The sequence below is a fragment of the Sinohyriopsis cumingii genome, chromosome 4, assembly GCF_028554795.1.
Source record: "Sinohyriopsis cumingii isolate HCF-2022 chromosome 4, ASM2855479v2, whole genome shotgun sequence".
Taxonomy (NCBI): domain Eukaryota; kingdom Metazoa; phylum Mollusca; class Bivalvia; order Unionida; family Unionidae; genus Sinohyriopsis; species Sinohyriopsis cumingii.
This window is the reverse complement of record NC_142964.1, coordinates 26330630-26353258: the sequence shown is the minus strand read 5'-3', so window position 1 is coordinate 26353258 and position 22629 is coordinate 26330630. Positions and strand designations below refer to the sequence as shown.

Below are 22629 nucleotides of genomic sequence, written 5' to 3'. Positions count from 1 at the left end.
AAGGCTGTATCTGTCTTCCTGGTCTACACTGTAACTTTTATGCTGCTACTCACATTAGCATAAAACGGTGTGTGCATCTTCTGCTGGGCACCCAAACTGGTTATTGTGACCTACTTTCTTGGATTTATGATAAATATTTAATTAGTGTTTAGGGTGGTCGGGGTAAGAGCTGAAAAGGTTGCTGTTGAAATTTTTTAAAAATTGGTAACAATTGTCAAATGTGTACAGGCTTTAATTCCAATACATTGTACATATTTAAAACTTAAGTTTGAAGAAGTAGAGATGTCAAAATTTTAGAAAAAATTAACCGGGTACCTGACAGTCCTAATGATCAGTTACCCAGGCACCCGATCAAAGGGAAATTATATTAAATGTGAACCTGAACTGCTTTGTGTAAGTTCATGCATGCCAACCCCCCCCCCCAAGAGATATAAGTGTAATTATTACTAACATGAGTGGCAAAAAAGCTCATTCTGAGCATAAAAAGAGTTATCTATATTACGTGCCATATTTACAGAAAACCATATGAAAAGCCTACATTTCTTTCTACTACTTACCCGGATGTGAAGTTAGCTAGAATTCTCGTCACAAATCGGCTAAATCTGTGTGGATTAGTATGAGAATAATGACACAAAATAAAATGATAAATTATTTATACACAAGATTCACACAAATTAGTCTACATCACATGTTTAACTTGACCTCATAGGTCGTAAAAACAAGTCCGCAAATTCTGAATGCTGTATTATATCGCTGTAGAATTCCTCTTTCAAACTTTGTAAAGTACTGTTGCTTTGTCCTTTTCCTGATGCAGCATGTTCTTCAGTTTAACAAAATCCCTCCCCTGTAACATTTTCACTTGATAATATTTGGCACCATGTTTACAGACTGGCCTGCTACATAAATGTGTATCAAACTATAATTTATCTGTGAAACACAGTCTCAAATTCAAGAAACTTGCATGCTTTCTTCGAAACATATCATGTACAGTTACTATAAATAGAATTAAGAAAACTGTTCAAGTACATATCCAAATGGTCGTACATGTCGAACATATGAAGAGCAGTAGACAAAGGTCTTTGATGGATCAATGTCTAATAACAAGAGCCTCAAAGTGCACTCTGTTTTTTTTGTGTCTCAATCACTCCTGACATCTCCAGATATAATCTTTGAACTGAACTCAGAAACATGTTTGTTTTATTACCAGGGTAATTATAATGGGCGGGTGCCCGTTGACACCTTTATTAAGAAGCACTAGATAATTAGCATTGTGCTGATTTAGCATTAAACATCCATCCATCCTTCCTTCCTTTGTGCTGGGGGGGAGGGTAACAGGACTGTTTAATGGCTGAATGCTCATTTTATAATCACATTGGAAATAACTCGGGTAAGAGCTTTTTCTGATGAAGTTATTTGGTTTTTATTCACCAAGTATTCATTTCACTTGGTTGTCATGGTGTCTTAGATCACCGTTGTGAATGAGTAGGCTATTGAAGGTCATTTAATTATATTACTTACATAATAATATTTATAACAGCGTTCACTTGATCAGTTGAAATGATTTAACCTGACATATGACCATGACCTCTAGCTCTTACGCAGGTAGGATTTGCATGCCTTGTAACCCTTTTTGTGCCAACTCCTATGTTTTATTTGATACAGAACTGTAATTACAATGATAATATAAAGCCTGTTTGCTTTTAATTGAGTGCAGCAAGAAAACAAAAACTTTTGTAAGTCAGAGTTCAAAAAACAGGGCTTAATTAAATTCTCACTGAAATGCTGCAACATAGCTGTGATGGTTGATTGACATTTTTCATGTTTGAATACAAAAGAGCATGTTGTATTTATGATGAAACCAAATTAAAAGATACACTATAAGACAAATTTCACTTGACAAATCTAATTTGATTGGTATTTATTTATTCAAGTGTTGCTACCAGTAGACTCGAGTGACTTTTTCAAGAAGTAGGAAGCGATGAGATGGATGGAGTCAATCTGTAATGAGCAGGTGACTATTGTATAGAGGTGACCACTGTTTGAACGCATATGACAGGAAGTTCTAATTTACTGTACTTCTATTACTACATGTAATATGAAATGTATACATAGTAACTACATACAGTTGAACTGTCAGATCTCAGGAACACTTTGTTCGTGAGATCCGATATTCTTTTTGACCCTGTTTCACCTATTTTGTCACTTTTTGATGGCAAGTTTTGACTATTTCATTTATCATGCAGCGTCACCACTTGTAAAATAAACCAGGAAAAGATGTGCCACATTTATGTACAGTAGTAGTAAAACATGATTTTTTTTGATGCTCAAAGACTTGAAGAAAATTTATTTTGTTTTAGGTTTATCCATCAGATCCAGTTCAAGTAAGAGCATTGGATATGTCGCAGAGTGATCTGTATGACTACTGGAAGAAAAGACTGACAGAAGAATATAGAATAGTTCTTTAGATGATATCACATTTAGCTTTAGTGACAGCTGTATGGGTCATTTGCGACTTTATTTAGTTTTTTCTAATAGTATTAGCAACCCCAGTCAAAATTACAAAGTCTTCATATTTGCAATTTAATGATTGATTCATACAGAGCTCATTCAGACCTTTTCAGTACAGTTTTAATTTTTGAAATATTTTGATTAGTTCAGAAGTTATGACTGTTTGAATCTTGGCGAATATTGTCTTTTCAGTGAATTTTTGCCTTCTTTAAATGCATGTTTAATTCTTTTAAGGCGTGGACCCAACACGTTTAATAAAATAAGTATTTCCATAATAACTTTTGATCTAAAAGAGTTATCTCCATGAAACTTGGCAGTCTTATTGCATTTTTCCTGTAGAATTCAAATATCTACAGTAAATTAAACTTTGTCCACTAGATTTCAGTGTAGGGAAGATAAAAGGGGTTAAAATCTTTATTTTTTTTCTACCAGACAATTCACATACTGGACAACATATTTCTTAACAAGTCATTTAATTCAGAAAGATACATGGTAAACAGTTCATCAAATTTTTCTATGCTCTGAGAATGCCCACTGACGTCCAGAATTTAGACATTCTGGAATCATTCCAATCGCTATGACAAATTCAGGCTTAACTTCCTGAGCATCGTCTCTGCTGGGCCATATAAAAACGCCATTTCCTACATGGTGCCATGAATTTAACTATCAAATTATTATTATTGTTGCTTTTAATTTCATGAACACATCCAAGGTACCAAGCATCCTGGTATGCTACGATAACATAATCATTTTCCTTACACTGGTCTAGAACAGGCAACTGTTAACATACTGTATTGAGTTCATCTATTTCACTTTCATAGAGTTCATCATTGTCATTCGGATTTCATTTCTTTGGTGGCAGCTCACTCATTTAGTCCAATATTTCATTGTACATAAATTGCAAAATATATAATAGTCAACATTCAAATGACTGAATTAGAAAAAAAAGTTAAAATGCACTGCAACTCCAGAGTTTTGTTACGATTAAGCATAGTATGGTCACAGTGGACTGGATTATAGTTTAAAATGAAAACTTTTCTCCAACTCCGATCAGTAAACGATATACCTTTTGCAGTACAGTAGGCTTCCCATTGATCACCAAGGTGGTTGCCAGCAGGTCCAAAAGTGTCTGATGTCGTATGGACAACTCGCTCAATGATGGTACCTGCCTTGGACCAGAATTTAAAGATTGGCAGGCTGTCTTGTCTAATGGGCCGTACTGGTCTACCAAAGATTTTTCCAGTACTTTAATGTCATTACATGTATATCAATGAAAACCCAACAAAACATGGGCCATACTGGTGTAACCTCTGTGATGATTTCGGCGGTTTCTCTTGAAACGTGGGTAAATCCCAGACTGGCAATCTCACCGTTGTCCAGTGTTACTGCTGTGTCAATTATTTTCTGTTTACGGCTGGTCATCCCATCCCGATTAAGACCCAAATTTTTACAATTGTCTATTTTTCAGCAATGTATGCCTTCGCAATGAAATGTCCTTTGTCTATGATTGTTTGCACCGTTGTGCTATTTGGTAACTCCTTTTTGTCAAACGTTTTTTCAAAAAGTATTTCTGATACAACTTCAGTGACAGGCATCACTTTCTCCGTGGTAACTTCCAGACCTGCCAGCTGGATTACACACAACCTTAGTTTATCACTGTAAGTTCCATCTGTATGTTTTGTTTTGATTTGACTTTCTTTCACTTCCTGTAAGTCTTCAATTTTATCCTGTAACTCGCACACCATTAGGTCTTTTTCTGATAACTTAAGAGTCAGTGTAGCTAGTTTCAAATTTGTGTCTCTTTTTTTTTATGTCATATTTTTCATTGTGTTATCATATTTCATTTCAGATATAGACTGTTTCAGTAGAGAGACACTTTGTTTCTGAGCTTACTGTTTGATTTTTGAGCAGTTACTTTTTGAGGCTTTTCGTTGTCTATTTTTTTGGTGAGCAGTTGATGCTGCTATTTAAGTTCCTCAAGGTCTTTTCTTAACAATTCTATTTCCTCAATGTGTTTGCGACAGGCACCTTCCGCTTTGTGAAGCTTTGATGTTTTTTTTTGTTAAGTTGCTGAAGTTCATGAAAATGATGATTTTTGATTTTTGATGTGCAATCTCTTTTGTTGACATTTTCACAGAATAGTGACCGATTTGAATACTAATTGAGTCTAATTTTTGTCTGTATTGAGCTTCCTGGTTTTTTAATACATGCAGTTTTCTTGATTGTTTGTTGCACAAATACTTTTTCATGTTCCACTGTTTTATGATGTCGTTTTCTGTTTCATTTTCAGTTTGTATGCCAACATTTTTAGAGCTGTAAGTAATCTATGGCAACTGAACTTCATTGCTTTGACATGCTGTGTCTGACGATTTCTCATTGCAGCATCTGTTTTCTGTCACATGATATGAATTTTTAATTGGCACTGATGTCTTGAATTCCTTCCCCAGAAGTTCATCAATGTTTTTTACACCTGGCACTTCTTTTTTACTCACAAGTTTTTTCTTCTGGTCAAGTACACTATTAACTCTGTTGGAAAGAGTAGATTGGTTAATTGACTGACACCCGTTATTAAGTAATGCTATGGTGTCACAAAATTCAGCAAATGTTTGATTATTTTTCTTACAAAAGTTGAAAATTTAAATCACAATTCCATTTGACAATTTGTCTATTTTTATACAAGATTTGGAAGCCATTGTATCAACACTTATTCCTGCTTTTTGGCAGTAAGGACCAGGAAAATCTGTACTCGTATTTCTTTTTATCATGGTATGAAACATCAATCGGTAATCACGTTTTCGTACTCTACTCGAACCATAAATCTTTGTGAGTTATTGGTTGAATTTTGTTTACATAGATTTTATTTTATTATTAACATATTTAAACATCATTTGCATACAATAATTTGGCATTAATTTGTATTTAGATGCAAGTTTTGAAGAAAAGTAAACTAAAATAATTTGAGAGTTTAGCTGTCAAATCTACATGTCATCATGAGGACGATCATTTTTGATAAAATTTACGCTATATTTCACAAAATATTTAATAAATAAATAAATAAATATACAAAAGAATTACTTACCGATACAAAACATTCCAACAGGATAAATAAATCAAAGCATTTGTCTTGTGATCACTGATTTTTCACATCGATATTATGTTTATCGCGAAACAAATATGGCGACTTCGCCTGTGTGTCTTATGGAGGTCAACTTGGTGAAATGCGTACTTTTGAAATTAAATGCGGGTACTTAAATATTTGTTCCGAAAAACAAATTTGGTATCAAAAGAAAGATTAGAATGTGTATTTTGTAACGATATATTGAAAATTTAAATATAACTTTCTTGAGTTAAAAAAATGTAGAGATACTTTAGGGACTGTTTTCTCAGAACAGGGTCATCATATGCAAATTTTCAAATCACCATTGGAAACATCATTCATTCCCCATTCAGTTGACGATTACCTCATTAATATTAGTGACTTTTTACCCACATTTGCAAAACAAACACAGGTGTCAACTTGCGCACACAGGAAATAGCAATTAACTGAGAGCCGTCAATTTTGATAACTGATTGCTAATTACATGCCCATATGGTTATGCAATAAAAAGTACATATTAATGAAATTTATATGCTTTTGTAGATAATTTAAAGCCCTTTTAAATAAAGTTTATTTCATAAAAATGTTTTATCAGTATTGATTTTAATACAAATTTAGCGTACACAGTACAATAAAAAGTTGATTTTTGCCCAGTTTACCAATAAGGAATAAGCACTATCTGGGGTTGCTACAGTAATAGGTTAGTATCTGAGAAAAGGTTGCATTAAACTGCATGGAGGGTTTTGTGTTTTTGTAAATGATGTTAAAAATATTCATCTATACAGTAAAACCTGTCTTGAGAGACCACTGCTATGAGAGACCGCCTGTCTTGAGAGACCAGGTTCTCCATGTACAGATTTAGAGATTATATAGTGTTATAACCTGTTATGAGAGACCACCTCTCATGAGAGACCATTATGCTTTGGCAGAAGGGGTGGTCTTTCAAGACAGGTTCCACTGTACTGTGTATTGTTTATTGATGTTGTAATGTTAGGCTTGACTTTTATCTCCTCACCAACAGTGTCCTAAACATAGTGTTTTTTTCCATTTAGTTCATGTTATTTGTATCCCCTCACCAACAATGTCCTAAACATAGTGTTTTTCCATTAAGTTCATGTGATTTTTATCCCCTCACCAACAGTGTCCTAAACATGTTTTTTCCATTTAGTTCATGTGATTTGTATCCCCTCACCAACAGTGTCCTAAACATAGTGTTTTTTCCATTTAGTTCACATTATTTGTATCTCCTCACCAGCAATGTCCTAAACATAGTGTTTTTTTCCATTAAGTTCATGTGATTTGTATCCCCTCACCAACAGTGTCCTAAACATTGTGTTTTTTCCATTTAGTGCATGTGATTTCTATCCCCTCACCAACAGTGTCCTAAACAGTGTTTTTTCCATTAAGTTCATGTGATTTTTATCCCCTCACCAACAGTGTCCTAAACATAGTGTTTTTTCCATTAAGTTCATGTGATTTTTATCCCCTCACCAACAGTGTCCTAAACATAGTGTTTTTTCCATTTAGTTCATGTGATTTGTATCCCCTCACCAACAGTGTCCTAAATATAGTGTTTTTTCCATTAAGTTCATGTGATTTGTATCCCTTCTCCAACAGTGTCCTAAACATTGTGTTTTTTCCATTAAGTTCATGTGTTTTTTCCATTAAGTTCATGTGATTTGTATCCCCTCACCAACAAAGTCCTAACATAGTGTTTTTTCCATTTAGTTCATGTGATTTGTATCCTCTCACCAACAAAGCCCGAAACATAGTGGGTTTTTCCATTAAGTTCATGTGATTTGTATCCCTCACCAACAAAGTCCTAACATAGTGGGTTTTTCCATATAGTTCATGTGATTTGTATCCCCTCACCAACAAAGTCTTAAACATAGTGTTTTTTTCCAGCTTGTTCACATGATTGTTCATACAGTCAATCCTGTGGTCATTGTTCATTTGCTGCATTCTCAAGCTCTTTGAGCCTATTTAACCTGTGTCATTCAAATTAGTAGGCAGGTGCATTTCAGGATACAACTGAGCCATATAAAATCAAATCAGGGTAAATGTGACCTAATTTTCATGTGTGAGGTTCTTATACATTTTAATTACGAAATTATGAAAACAGTTGTAAATTACCCATGTCTATAATGAGCCACTATTGTAATCAGTCTGTGTCACCTATTTTACAAATTACCCATGTCTGTAATGAGCCACAATTGTAACTTGTCCTTGTCATCTATTGTACAAATTACCCATGTCTGTAATGAGCCACAATTGTAACTTGTCCTTGTCATCTATTGAACAAATTACCCATGTCTGTAATGAGCCACTATTGTAATTTGTCCGTGTCATCTGTTGTACAAATTACCCATGTCTGTAATGAGCCACTATTGTAATCTGTGTCACCTATTTACAAATTGCCCATGTCTGTAATGAGCCACAATTGTAATTTGTTCTTATCATCTGTTGTACAAATTACCCATGTCAGTAATGAGCCACTATTGTAATCTGTGTCACCTATTTTACAAATTACCCATGTCAGTAATGAGCCACTATTGTAATCTGTCTGTGTCACCTATTTTACAAATTACCCATGTCAGTAATGAGCCACAATTGTAACTTGTCCTTGTCATCTATTGTACAAATTACCCATGTCTGTAATGAGCCACAATTGTAATTTGTCCTTGTCATCTATTGTACAAATTACCCATGTCTGTAATGAGCCACAATTGTAACTTGTCCTTGTCATCTATTGTACAAATTACCCATGTCTGTAATGAGCCACTATTGTAATTTGTCCGTGTCATCTGTTGTACAAATTACCCATGTCTGTAATGAGCCACTATTGTAATCTGTGTCACCTATTTACAAATTGCCCATGTCTGTAATGAGCCACAATTGTAATTTGTTCTTATCATCTGTTGTACAAATTACCCATGTCTGTAATCAGCCACTATTGTAATCTGTCTGTGTCACCTATTTTACAAATTACACATGTCTGTAATGAGTCACTATTATAATCTGTCTGTGTCACCTATTTTACAAATTATCCATGTCTGTAATGAGCCACTATTGTAATCAGTCTGTGTCACGTACTGTACAAATTACCCATGTCTGTAATGAGCCACTATTGTAATCTGTCAGTGTCATCTATTGTACAAATTACCTATGTCTGTAATGAGCCACTATTGTAATCATTCTGTGTCATCTATTGTACAAATTACCCATGTCTGTAATGAGCTACTATTGTAATCAGTCTGTGTCATCTATTGCACAAATTACCCATGTCTGTAATGAGCCACTATTGTAATCTGTCTGTGTCACCTATTGTACAAATTACCCATGTCTGTAATGAGCCATTATTGTAATCTGTCCGAGTCATCTATTGTACAAATTACCCATGTCTGTAATGAGCCACAATTGTAATTTGTCCGAGTTATCTGTTGTACGGATCAGCTTCAGTCATCAAGCTCTTAGGTACGAGTATGAGCAAGATCAGCGAATATTGACAAGTTGATCTTGAATCTGATTTGCTGAGCTTTTTAACACTTAAGTAACTATTTCTAAGAATGTTTGATCAGACTTTGTAATTTTGAGATATTCATTGAGATTTATTGTGAGAAAGTTTTGTAATTTTAATGAAACTGAGTGCAGTTACAAATATAGTTCACAGTTCATATGATATGCAATCAGTTTGTTGTTATGAATCTGTGGTCTTAAATTATGTAACAAAAAAAGCAAACACATAAAGCTTGAGTAAAATTCAACTAATAATTTATTTCCCTAAAATACAAAGTGAAAGTTCAGCAAGTGCCATATTAGTCTGCAAATTGGATAGTCCAATGCAAAGCGCTACTGGTGTGCTCCTAAATACTTAACAACACACCAACACAAGAATTAAAATATTAACTGGAGAACCCCCACTATAACTAAGGCAGAAAGAAATGATGCTCCGGTAATTCACTCGAGTATCAGTTTATGACAGTAACAATCTCACGCTTAAAGCTCTTGCAAAGTGTGATACACCATTCTGCAAAAGAATGATTAGTAACATACTCAGTGGAAAAACAATGGCAGACCTTAAAAAAGACTTACAAACCATAGACAGGATTAATAGTAATTTTGGTCATACATGCGAAAATGTAATGGTGACCTGTCTTCAATGTAATCGACGTCGAGGTGCTAGTTTCCAAAAATGAATGCTGTGGTAATTGTGTGTTTTCAGGAAAATCTTGTAATTGGTCACATACAAATCCACGTTGAGGAGCAGTTGAATCTAATCTGTAGATTGCATGTCTACACGTAGATCTTACCACGCTAGATATTGTGTGTGTTGTAATACTCCAGATAGGATCAGTCGCACTCTTTTACCGCCTTCAAGTTCACCGGGTTCATATAAATATCTTACAGTAACATTACCTAATACATGTACTGTTTATTTTGAGAAGGAATCATATCGTTTTATTGGTATATGTTTTTTTGCAATTGCATTAATGGGTGAGATCTCGTATCATTCTGAATTATTTCCTTTGCATATTGATATCCAAAAAAACAGCTCAGCAAGTGTTCGATTAAATAGTTCAACAAGTGCTTGATCATGATTAATTGCGGTATGTCTTCGTCTAATTTTAATGTTATGTTGTTTCATCAGAGATGATACTGCACCAAGAAATTCCTTGCCAGAATCAACTTGAAATAGTTGTGGCCATCGTAAGGGTCAAGAGCAGAAAAAACTTAGTTGCTGTTTTAGTTTAATACGTCTCTGCCTGCAACGTCAATGACAGTTAACGTGTATTTGTATGTTAATTGACGTCTACCAATTTTAATAGTATCGTGTGGTAAAAATAAAATATCTGCTTGATGAACTTCATTAGAAGTGGTGACATCAAAAAGTGCATGCTGAATTGTTTTAGGTGGTGGGAGATAAATTTGCCATATTGCCTGTCGTGCTAACCATTTTGCAGCAACAGAATGTGTAACATTTGCTGCATCAGCGAGTTTACTAATCGCTCCTCTACCTTTCCAGTATCCTCTTGGGCTATAATAAATTGATTCCACTATTTTATAATAATCGGTTGATTAATTACAGGCTGTGAATAATAATTTACCTTTCATCACAGATCTTACCAACCAATTAGCTAATGCTTCTCTGAAAGATTTATATTTTATGGAATTTAATGCATGAATCAACTTAACATCTGCAAATGTCTTTGTTGCAGATCGTTACTTTTATAAGCTATGTCAGGAATATGACATGCTTTATCAAATGCGTTTATTGGATATTCACCAGGTCTTGGTTGATCACGCTCGTCAAGTCCGATATCAAGTCGGGTACCAGGACCACAATAATTATATCCAGGAAGATGTTTTTCTCCTGGGTATTTAGCCCATGGAGTTCCTGGTAATTTTTCTTTGGAAGTAGCGATATCACCACCAATTTTGTTCTTAAAAATAAATTTATATTTATTTGTACCACATTTTACACATTTACCTGTAAGTGCACGCTTTTATTTTTGTTATTATTGTTGTTAATCCACTCATGGGGATGGATGTTCTACATCGAACACAGTATAGATTCATATTATTTATTATATTTCTACAACATGGATGTCATTGATTTCTCAGCGACATGAAAACAAGAGCCAGTAAAACATATTTCAGCATTACTGAATTCTATCAGGATGATAATAATAGGTCCATCTGGGTCTGGTAAAATGCAATTATTACTTAATTTGATAATGAGATGGTTAAAGTGGCATAAGCTGTAATTAGTGGCTCCGTCAGTTGATGATGTTATGATGTCCTTAAAGAAATTAATGAAAATGCAAAATTGTTAAATGAAGATGGCGATGACATTAATTTTATAACTGATATTGCTGAATCACCGTCCGTAGATGAATTAGATGGATTTATGAATAATTTAGTTGTGTATGAAGATGCTATGCTTGACAAACAAATCCAGCAAGAATATTTTCTCATGGAAGGCATACAAATACAGGTGTGATTTATGTTACTCAATAATACACACAAACACCTAAAGTAATCAGAGATAACTGTAATATTTTAGTTGTATTTAGTGGAGTTGATATGCATACTTTGAGAAACATTCATCAGACTTGGTGTAGTGGGGATATGGACATGATTAGATTTAAAAACTTTTTCTCAAAAGAACAATCTGCTCTGCACGGATTTATAACAATAAATTTACACGATCCCAGAACATGATATTGTATAGGACTTGATAAAATATTTGGTTGATATAATAATGATTTAATTATAGCAGCAGAGAGGGGAAACGGGTGCGACCTCACTAAAAAGTCCGGTGGGTAAGTGAAAACACACTTACAAATTTAGAAAAACACTAGCGACAAAAATAAAATAACAAAATAAACTAACCCAATTAGAAAAACTCTCGGTAAAGTTAGAGGCTTTGGTTTGGCGTTAGTGACCTTATTATTTTCATTTTCGTAGGAAGCTTTATTTGTCAAAAATGACATTTCAGCAAAGGTTCTGTTCATCCTCTCTTCTGCTTTTTCCTTGGTAAAATGCACAAGGAATGAATATTGGTCTTTCACATGCTCGTTTTGATGAGGGTATGGTGAAATCTGAAGGAGTTTGCTCATTTTTGGATGACATCCGTAGGGTGGTAGACACATGGTCTCGTTTGAAGGTTGACATCCATCATGAAAACCAGTGTCCACAATGATGAGTGGCATCGCTTTCGCAATTGTCAGGTTTGACACACACATCATCACTTTCCATGGTAGTTATGACAGTAGTAGTAGTCATAGCAAAGTTCCTATGAGGTCCTGCTGCAGTATTCATAACGAAGTTCCCATGATATGGTACTGAATCACTGAGGTTACAGCGTACTGCATCACAAGTACAGTATCGCACTCTAGTCCAAAGTCCGTGATGCAATTACAATGGTAAACGTATGCGCACTTACAGTTTCCTCCCGGACAACTTCCATTGCAATGCATGGGTCTTATCCACTACTATTCACACAAAGGGGAGGTTAAAATTATTTTACAATCCCCGAGCTTTAATGATATCTGTTTAAAGTATTCATATTTCATCTTGGTCTTTGTAGTTACAATGAATTATCGGTCTTGGATGTTTTCCCTTTTTATTCTAGTCGTAATGAAGTCTCGAGCTTGTACATTGTTCCTTATTCATGCCTAGTTTTGGAAGTCTTCCTTCTTTTTCCTGGACAAAGGTACTACCTTCTCTAAGGTACCGTCATACCAGTACCGTAGTGTAATGGGTGGAAAGGCCATCGAAAGGTAAGGACAGTGCAGAGACCATCGAGTATGTTCCAGAATAGCTGAATCTTTATAGATACATCGATCCATTCACAACTTCAGACCACAACTGAAACACTGTACTTCGTATTCCATTCCAGTCTCAGGTCCCAAGTAGACAAATCATGTTCTAGCTAAAACATTCAAAGTAGGTAATCATTCCCTATCCGTATGCCATTTTTGAAATGTTTCCAATCGACGGGCACAATCACAATAGTCCGGCAAGAAGACAGGAAAATGGTATGGCTTGAACTTGGAGTCTTCAGTGGGTCTCTCACTCGATTCTTGCTGTGTCGATGTCATCCTTCCTGTTGATGACTGTCGTCTTGGAGCCAGTATTTTTTATACCATTAAGTCCGTAAGGTAAAGTGAACTGGTTGGGAAACCACCCTCGCTTGTGGTACACGATTTGATACAGTTTTTCTAAAGGAATACTGACGCTTTAGTGAGTGGCTAAACTTCCACTTTTGTGTGGTTCATATGTTGTCACTCTAAAATCTCGATCCTCTCCAGATTACAGCGTTTCTTTCAGGACGCTTAAGTTCACCACTTGACTCGAGCAACGATTCAGTGCCAGTTCTTTCACTTTACACTCGGTGTGCGCTTCTTCTTGGTCTCAATATTCGTAGCCGTAAATTTTAGGACTGACACTAGCATACTTTAAAATCTTGTCATCGGGGTGACCATCTGTCCAGGCTTCGTTCGATTTCAGGGTTTGATGATCATCAGGACGCTGAATGTAGATGGAAATGTCTCTGTCAAAGGACAGGACACGATCTCCTAACTGACAGATTACATCCGCATACCTCCTGAAAGTGAGAGGCATATCTACACGTCATTACATTGGTTAAATTTGGTTTTATTAGTCATCGTTAATCTTTAATTTTATTTTTTGATGCATTTCTTTTTGGTAGAAGATTTAAGGCTTTCTATTGTTGTAACGGTATTTATGTTGTTTAGTCTGTCGCTGAAATTATCTATAGCAAAGTGCTTAAGTTTGTTCAGTTTTTTAAATTTATTTCAAGCCCTATAAAAAAGATACCAAGTTTGTCTTGAAAGAGAATCAAAACTCTAAGTTACACGGACATGAAAGAAAACACCCCCTTTGTTACTACAGTTAACTGTCGTTGTCTTCATTCTAATCATGCTTGCCGTATGTCTTTGTGTTTTAGAGGTCATATTTCTTCTAAGGTAAATAAACGCATCAATAGACAGACAACTTGGGTCATCATCATTGAGGTTCACTGTACTTTCGCTTCCTTACTTCATACAAAACCCCAAATTCACTAGTTTGAAGAAAGAAAAAAAAAACATGCCACTCAATACTGTAATACTTCGGACTCTACCGATGTGAGTGTTTACGTTAAAATGTTTAAGTGAAATAAAAAAAATTGTCAGCTTATAAATGCAAACCAATACTGTGACCACTCAGTATTTGATGTAGTAAGAAGAAATGGTACAATACACAACAGAGGGATTGTAAGTTCACATTCCAGTCTGTCTGCACTGCAATTGTAACAACGCAAGAGCGTTGGCATTATTTTGACACACTGCCTTAAAACCAAACAACGCAACACTGGTTGTAAGCCATTTCATTGGCTAGACTTATTTTCTTACTGCGTTCCCTTCGAATTGACTTCAGTAGCTCTTCACTGTGTGATGAGATAGAGCATGTTTTTCTGGGTCTCGCCACTAGGCGATGTACAAAAAAAAATATTAAAAAAATTTAAACTAATTCACAAACAATCGTACCATGGGATTCCAAGGAAATTGTATCAGTCTTATTGCAAAATACATAAAGAAATATTTAATTGTACTATGCTTTGAGAACATTTTAGTCACATTCGTCATCAGTTCAGTCTGGTGATATTTTACAATGGTGGATTTTTCCTGTGGGTTTGATTTTCTAAGTGGAATGTGTGTTTCCTTTAAACTTTCTCTCCGCCGTAATAAGTGTGATTGAAATCCTAATGGTATTTGTTCCGTTTGAAGATACACATACAAAAATGTGATTAGTAGTTACCTTAAATATGTGAACTATTCCGTTTGTCATGTCATTTTTTCAAAAACATATAGCCTAACAATTGTAGAAGGATGTTTTACTTCTATCAGTAAATCGTTGGGTGAAATAAAATCTTGAGTTGACGATCTTGTACAATTCAGATATCTTAGCTTTATCCTTATTTTGGAACTGCAATGTGTCACGGAAAAAAAATAACATTAGATCTACCGTTTCTTTTCTTCAAAGGCAACAAACACACGGCTTTTTCAAGAATGACGCGAGTGACATTGCACTGTATAACCCTACCTATGGTTAACTCTGAATTCTAAAACCAAAACATGCGTTCAGAAATAATAATAATAATAATAAAAAAAAAAAAACTGTTCGACCTATTGTCTCTCAGTTTAGACTGTTGATAGAACAAGGCGCGTTTTTGTGCTGCTTATTTTCCGCCCTTAGATTTGGGAAAACATTGCAACATTGTTGGTAGCGTGTGCCGCGAAACACAGGACATCTCTTAAATTTGGGATATTAAGCAAATGTTAAACATTCAGTAGACAATAAATAGAATAGCGGAGAACTCGCCCCATGAAGAATTCGCCCTGGAAGAACTCATCCCAGGTGTCAGAAGAAGTCGCCCCACTTCGCCTGGAGAAGTCGCCCCAAGGATCGTATATAGTAATTCTGAGATGTCGCCACATGGTTGTTAAGGCTTTTTTATTGTTGTTTTTCTTCAACTTAATAACTTATTGAATCTATAAAATTTGCAATTTTTCAACTTTTCCATTTGATCAACTCCGCTTCTATACTTAACGAAAAATAAGTGTTATCTGTCCCTTTTGCTCTGCTCTTGAAATCATTAGATGCATTTGATTTGGAAAAATGGAGAGGGTGTAAGCATGATGTGATGTCTGCATTTTAATATATGAAAGGGTTCCAACCTAATAATCTAACTCGTCATGAGACGACTTTATGGCATGGACCTCTTATAACTCGAAATCGACTGAATTGGCGATGACTGTCAATAAGCCGAAGGGTTATACTATCATCTCTCTAACTGAACAATTTGATCTGATTGTTCATTGAGATTTGCAAACCATTGACGAATGATACTTGAACTCGATAAAAAGCATCATTGACACCGACTCCGAAAATGCGATCGCTACCGAGTTCCTTTTTCATGGCTAATGCGCAGAATTCGGACGGTTTCTGAAAGATCACTTGTACTATGCCCATCATTTAGTTTATTTCTTCTTTTTTTGTCAGTGTTCATAATTTTATTATTTCTCAGTAATAACAAACTATTTCAAGTTGAACAAGAAGTTTAAAAAATATTTCACTACTAAATTACTAATGCAAAATAAACAAGATTACATTATTTTATAATATATAAAAACACTATGATCATGCGTACATATTGTTAGTTTCCTTGATATGAATATTTGTAGAGATAGTGTTATCAATAATTTTTTAAATTACATTTACATCTAAAAATGAAACATGCATACTAGTCGTCGGGTGAAAATGATTTAGGCAATCAATACATTTTTTTAGTTCTTCAATTGAATGCTTCCAGATCATTAATATGTCATCTAAAAATCTGAAACAAAGAATGGATTAAACTTTTCGTTTTAAAGAAAATTCTTTTCTAATTTGCCCATGAAAGGGAAGAGTATGAAGGAGCCATATTAATACCCATTGACGTACCCATTATTTGTATGTAATTCGTATTATTAAATTGAAAATATTTTTTTTCCAAGATAAGTTTTATTATTTTACAAATATGTTCACTAGATAGTGTGCTATTATTAGGATTGTTATCAAGAAAATATTTACACGCTTCAATACTTTCTGCATGCGGAATGTTGGTATATAGTGATGTTACATCTAATGATACCAGGATTGAAATTATCAGATAGCCGTGGAATAGACTTCAACTTTTTAATGAAAGTAGTTGTATCTTTAATGTATGAAGGATGTGATTTCATTAAAGGTTGTAAAACACTATAAATTTTGATAGGTTTTCAGTATATGAATTACAACCTGATATAATGGGTCATCGTGGATAATTTAAATATAATTTATGGTCACGATTTTTATGAGTTTTGGGTAATATGTAGAATTGAGGTGTACGTATGTTAAGAGGGAAAGTATCAAATTCCTCATATGCGGAATTATTATTTTTAGCGATCTCATTAATGCATGTTGAAATGTTTTATTTAATTTCTAATTGACGTTCAACTTCTTTAACATAATCATCTTGATTCACAATAATAATAGTGTTTGACTTATTATCCGTTTTAATCACTATACTATCGTCATTCATTAGATTATATAAAGACTTAATTTCGTCCTTAGAAATATTACTATGATATTGCTTTTTATGATTACTAGTTAATATATCTTTTGTGATGGCGTATATATATAAATCTAAATATGAACCACGTAAAAGATGACTTAATTCTGTTATAAAAAGGTTATTTGGGTGACAAGTTTTGGGGCGACTTCTCCAGATACGCTGGGGCGAGTTCTCCATGGGGCGAGTTCTTCCAAGGCGAGTTCTCCATGGAGCGAGTTCTCCGCATATCCAATAAATATCCCAATTTTTTTTTTAATTGATGAATGAATGAAAACCATGAACGTTTCTCACATAGAATGTGTGGTTGTCTTAATTATCTTTGATAATACCGCCAAAAAATAACCGAAAATGGTGTCCTATATTTGTTTTTCTTTATCATTCTTTCTTTCTCTCTCCAATGTAATAATGTAATGTTAAATATGTCTGCCCATCTCTCAAAACACTACAGACTAAAGTAATGGGCCCGTTCTACTGTCACCCAATGCATAACACGCGTGTGCGTGTTTGTGTGTGTGTGTTTGCTTTCGCTTGCACACATATCGTTTATACAAAAATTTAATTACAACGAAATAGCAACCATTGACGTAAACCATTTAATTTAACCATGTAGATCATTAGCACAAACCTATACCAACGCATTTTGAAAAGTATTGTGTGACACGGACCGCCAGTGTCGCTTGGTGTCTGCGTTCTCCTTGGAAAATAGATCGTTTTGCCTTGATTATAAAAATTTAATTTGACACACTACTTGAACTCTTTACATTTCAAGTTGTAGGTATAAGCCATCATTCTCAATTTTCTGGAAGTTCGTTTCTGCGTTTCTCAAATGTGGTCATATGTTTCATAGACCGACCGAATTTCTTTTGGTGAAATTTGCTATCTTTGCAAGGTAAATGTGCATTTGTCTCCAGAATACTTGCTTCGTCCAAGAAAGAGAGACAATAGTCAAGATACCTGTTATCGTTGTCAGGAGAAATGACACGGCTTCAGAGTGCCCTAAGAGAAAGGAGAAAAGACAGGAACAAGAGGAGAAAGCGGAGAAGGGTTGAGAAGAAGAAGAAAGCGATGATGAGAAAGAACTTTGTGCCAGTGAAGAGATGAGTAGTATGGTGGGACGGTCTAGGGACTAGGGGAGTTCCATGTTAAAAAGGTAATATCCACTCTGGGGACTACGTAAATTTAACATGGGAAGCAATATCCACTCTGGGGACTATATAAATTTAACATGGGGAAAAAAAAGGCATCCACTCTGGGGACAAGGGAATTTAACATGGGAGAAAGGAAATATCCATTCTAGGGACAAAGGCAATTGAACAATGGGAGAAAAAAATATCCATTCTAGGGACAAAGGCAATTGAACAATGGGAGAAAAAAAATATCCATTCTAGGGACAAAGGCAATTGAACATGGGATTTTTTATTTTCTTTTTAAAATTAAAAAAAAAATAAAAAAATAAAAAAAAGGGGTAGGCAATGGAAAGTCAATCTCTTTTCGAGAAATGTGGGTGGCCCTGAAAAGGGCCTTTGGGTTTCTTCTGCTTCTAATTTCTTCTATTTCTCCACCAACTTCTTATTTTCTCTCCTACACTCTTTCTCTTCTTTTCTTTATTTTCTTCCTTTTTTTCTCTTCTTTCTTCTTCTCCTCCTCTTCTTTCTTCCTCTTCTCATTTTCTTCTTCTTTTTCAATTTTTTCATTCCATGCTCTTATCCTTATCCTTTCCTCTTCATCCTCCTTCTCCTCCTTTATTTCTTTCATCACAGCACTTATCATTTCCTTTACTTTTCTTAAGTTGTTAATCTCCATCTTCACTCGATGGGGGCTATAAGAATAGTGATCCTCGTTTAACCTCACTAACATTTGCTCCATCATACCCAAATTGTCCAGGACGTCTTGCAATGCTTTCATTTTATTAAGCTGATTCGAAGCCATCTTCTTTTTTATTCTTTGTAGAATGGTTTGAACGACAAATACTGTGGGTTCTTATAGTGAAAGCGCGGACGTGATGGAAAACATCCCCCTAAGACATAAAATTGATATTACCTAGATCATGACCTAACAACGCGCGGACGTGAAGGAAAACATCCCCTACTTTTCTCATTTCATATGATCTACTATCCACACAATCGTACGTGAGCGGTTACAAAACCCAAACTATACTCTCCACATACGCTAAGAAACAATAAACAAACCCATAATCTACTATTCACACAAACGTAATGAGCACTTACAAACACACAATCCTATACACAAACACATACCCTCACACTATAAAAAAGAGTTAGTGTTTATATTCACACTACTCTACCTATACACATTGGCAAATCGATTATTTCTATCTTTTCTAGAGTATTGGGTAGCCCTGAAAAGGGCTGTTTGTTTGTTTGTTTTTTTTTAACTCCAGTGACACCTGGTTAATGATGGCACCTTCCAGGCCTGGCACCACACACACATCTTCTTCCCCAGTCTCCTTTTACCTTTTTTCTTGGGAGTGCAGAGGCGGGATAAGTGGCTTCAGAATCCCAATTTTCTGTCTCTGGGATTCTGAAATTTCTTCTCTCCTTTTCCTCCTCTTCTTTTTTTCTTCTTTCCTCCTCCTCTCTCATCCTTCCCTCTTCGACAGTGGCCTCCGCTGCCAGTTCATTTAACAGGCGCCTGGCATATTCCAGGTGCATCTGGAGTTCTAGCAGTTTCACAATTCTGGTATTCATTGTCTTGTTAACGAATGAACAGGGTAGCTAGACTGCCAAGCGAATTTTAATTTATACTGAAAGCGCGGACGTGAAAGAAAACATCCCCCTAAAACAAAATTCATCTTACCTAGATCACGACCAAACAACACGCGGACCTAAAAGAAACACTCACTCACTTTTTTATACTACCCATTACTATTCTAAAAAATTTTCATTAATCACTTCAATATACTATCCACATACGCAAAGCAATCAAATCAAACCCCAAATCTACTCTCCCCACACGTCAAACAGCAAAAAACATGATCTTAATCTACTATCCACACAAACCTACGTGAGCACTTACAAACACACAATCCTATACACAAACACATACCCTCACACTGTAAAAAAGAGTCAGTGTTTATATTCAGACTACTCTACCTACACACATTGGCAAATCGATTGTTATTTCTTTTCTAGAGTATTGGGGTAGCCCTGAAAAGGGCTGTTTTTTTGTTTGCTACGGCAATCTTTTAGTTTCTAAGAATGCGATGTCCTCTGAGGATAGACTTTCTGACGATAGGTCTGCTTCTTCGGAAAGAGAAGAAGAACTCTTTGGTGTCGATACGACAATCGACAAAGCCTCTGTCAGGTTCAGGTTGCTGCTGCTGCTGTTGCTGCTCTCTCTGCTGTCTCTGAAGTCTGTACTTCTCTGTCCATTCTTCTTTCTCCCTGTTCACTTCTTCTCTGAAGAGCTCTCCTATCAGGTCTTCAGTGACTTTTAGCATTCTCACATTCTCTATCTCTTCTGGCTTCGGTATCAGACTGTGTCTGACCCTATGCAAATTCACGTAGGCTTCGTTTAGCTTAGCTAGTTTGGAGCACATCTTCGTAGGAGGATGAGTCGACAATGGATTGTTAGACTGGAAACTACCCCGGTTCCTAAAGTCAAAGCGCGGACGTGAAGGAAAACATCCCTCCACGGTTTTCGAGCCGCAACGTTCAATGAGTGTCATGAGAGAGATAGAGAGAAGTCAAAGAGCATGAATCAACATTCTTATAGCCAAACAAAAGACAAAGGCATTTTTTTCAAAACACAACATTTTTTATTCAAAATCACTTAACACTAACAAACAACTCTAACATTTTTAACAATAATCCAACAATATAACATCAAACATTTTTTTTTTCAAATCACAAACATTTTTTTTCAATTTACACTCAACTTTAAACAGGGTTGGCAACCTTGTGAATGAAACTGTGATTTCCACTGTTGGAAGTCATTAGGCCATTGATGGACACTACGTTTCCTAGCTAGAGACAAAAGATAAGCATAATGGTCACAAAACCATTGATCTACTTTCACATCATTTCTAGAAGAAGAACGAGGATCAAAATGAGTCACTAAATGTTCTAAGGAATAGCCCAGGCTGCGATGATGCAGAAAATACACACAGTACTGTCCGCACACCAAGGAATCTGTGCCTTGTAATTTCACATTATTGAATCGGGTGGTCTGAGCATTTCTTCTCATAAAGTCAATGATATCGTCTTCCAAAGGGGGCAATCCGTACGAATCAAAATATTCCACACATCCTTCTTGAGGAAAGTAGACGACTACCCAGTGGGTTCCTGGGAGATGACTGTCGTCCGTGTTGATGACATAAGCTTGATGGTCTTGAGGTTTGCGATGAGGGAGTTCATCTTTAGCACAGACGACAGGATTCCAAGAAGCCGTGTACGAACTGTGGTTCAAAAGGTAATAAAGTTCCCAGGTATCCATTTTTTGTGTGGTTTTTTTTTCTTCTTCACAGGTAATAATAAGTCATCAATTCGATCCTGACTTTTTGCTTGAAAATGTCTGACAAATAACCGTTTCTTCGCTTCGTCTCCTCACTCTGATTCAGGAGAGCTTCGATACGATGGATCTCTTGAGTGGCTAATGGCGGACAAGAATGTTCACGCAAGTCTTTATACCACTGATGCCACACGACTTCGTCCGAGATGAGACTCCAAGCTTCGTCCAGATACTCGTCCAATTTTTCTTCTTGACTCAACATCAGGCATTTATCGTGTTGAATTTGACTGGGATGATCGTTTTGACATCCATATCAATTTTTCTTGATCAATTCCGTCATTGTTTCGACCAAGTGTTTGGCAAAACAGGAAACTAAATGTGCTTCTTGTTCTGGCCATCTTGACTTCATCATGACAACTTCTTCGTCTTTGTCTTGGGATTCTTCTTCTTCTTCCACAGTCTCCTCACATTCCATCTCCAAAGTTTCTCCACTAGGTAAAGACGGATAACAGTCTTCCATGGCTTCTAATAGTCTAGAATGACTTCTCTCAAACTGTTGATTTCTATGGTATTATCAAATTCTGCATACAGGATGATGTTCACCGTGTGGGGTAGAGCATTAGCAAACTGAAGTTCCACTCGAATCTGGCCAGATTTTATAGGGTGGAAATGTCCCTCGTCGCTGCCTTGGTCTGGAGTGAAATCAAAAGCCCACAAAGCATAGCCTCCTGCATAATCCTCGTACGTAATGCCATGACTGGTGTTGGTTCCTAACTGACCGGTGGCTTTGTACAGGGACAAGTACGATCTCAAGTAATTTTTGTTGGTAAAGTCAGGTTCGAAAGGTCGGGTACACAACGTCTTGCCGTCGCGACTGACTTCGATTTTGGAC

The 22629-nt window shown here is 35.8% G+C and overlaps 1 protein-coding gene and 1 pseudogene across 1 annotated transcript in view; one reads left to right on the top strand and one right to left on the bottom strand.

Moving 5' to 3' along the window:
- LOC149800842 (non-canonical pre-mRNAs endonuclease FASTKD5, mitochondrial-like) overlaps positions 1 to 3785 on the top strand; it is a 30721-nt gene extending 26936 nt beyond the window's left edge. The window contains exon 6 of the mRNA XM_089954854.1: positions 2358 to 3785. Within this exon, the coding sequence (XP_089810980.1) occupies positions 2358 to 2465 (108 nt within the window). The 3' untranslated portion in view covers positions 2466 to 3785. The remainder of the gene's footprint in view (positions 1 to 2357) is intronic.
- LOC149800841 (uncharacterized) lies at positions 3432 to 13732 on the bottom strand (annotated as a pseudogene).
- Positions 13733 to 22629: the final 8897 nt, after the last annotated feature.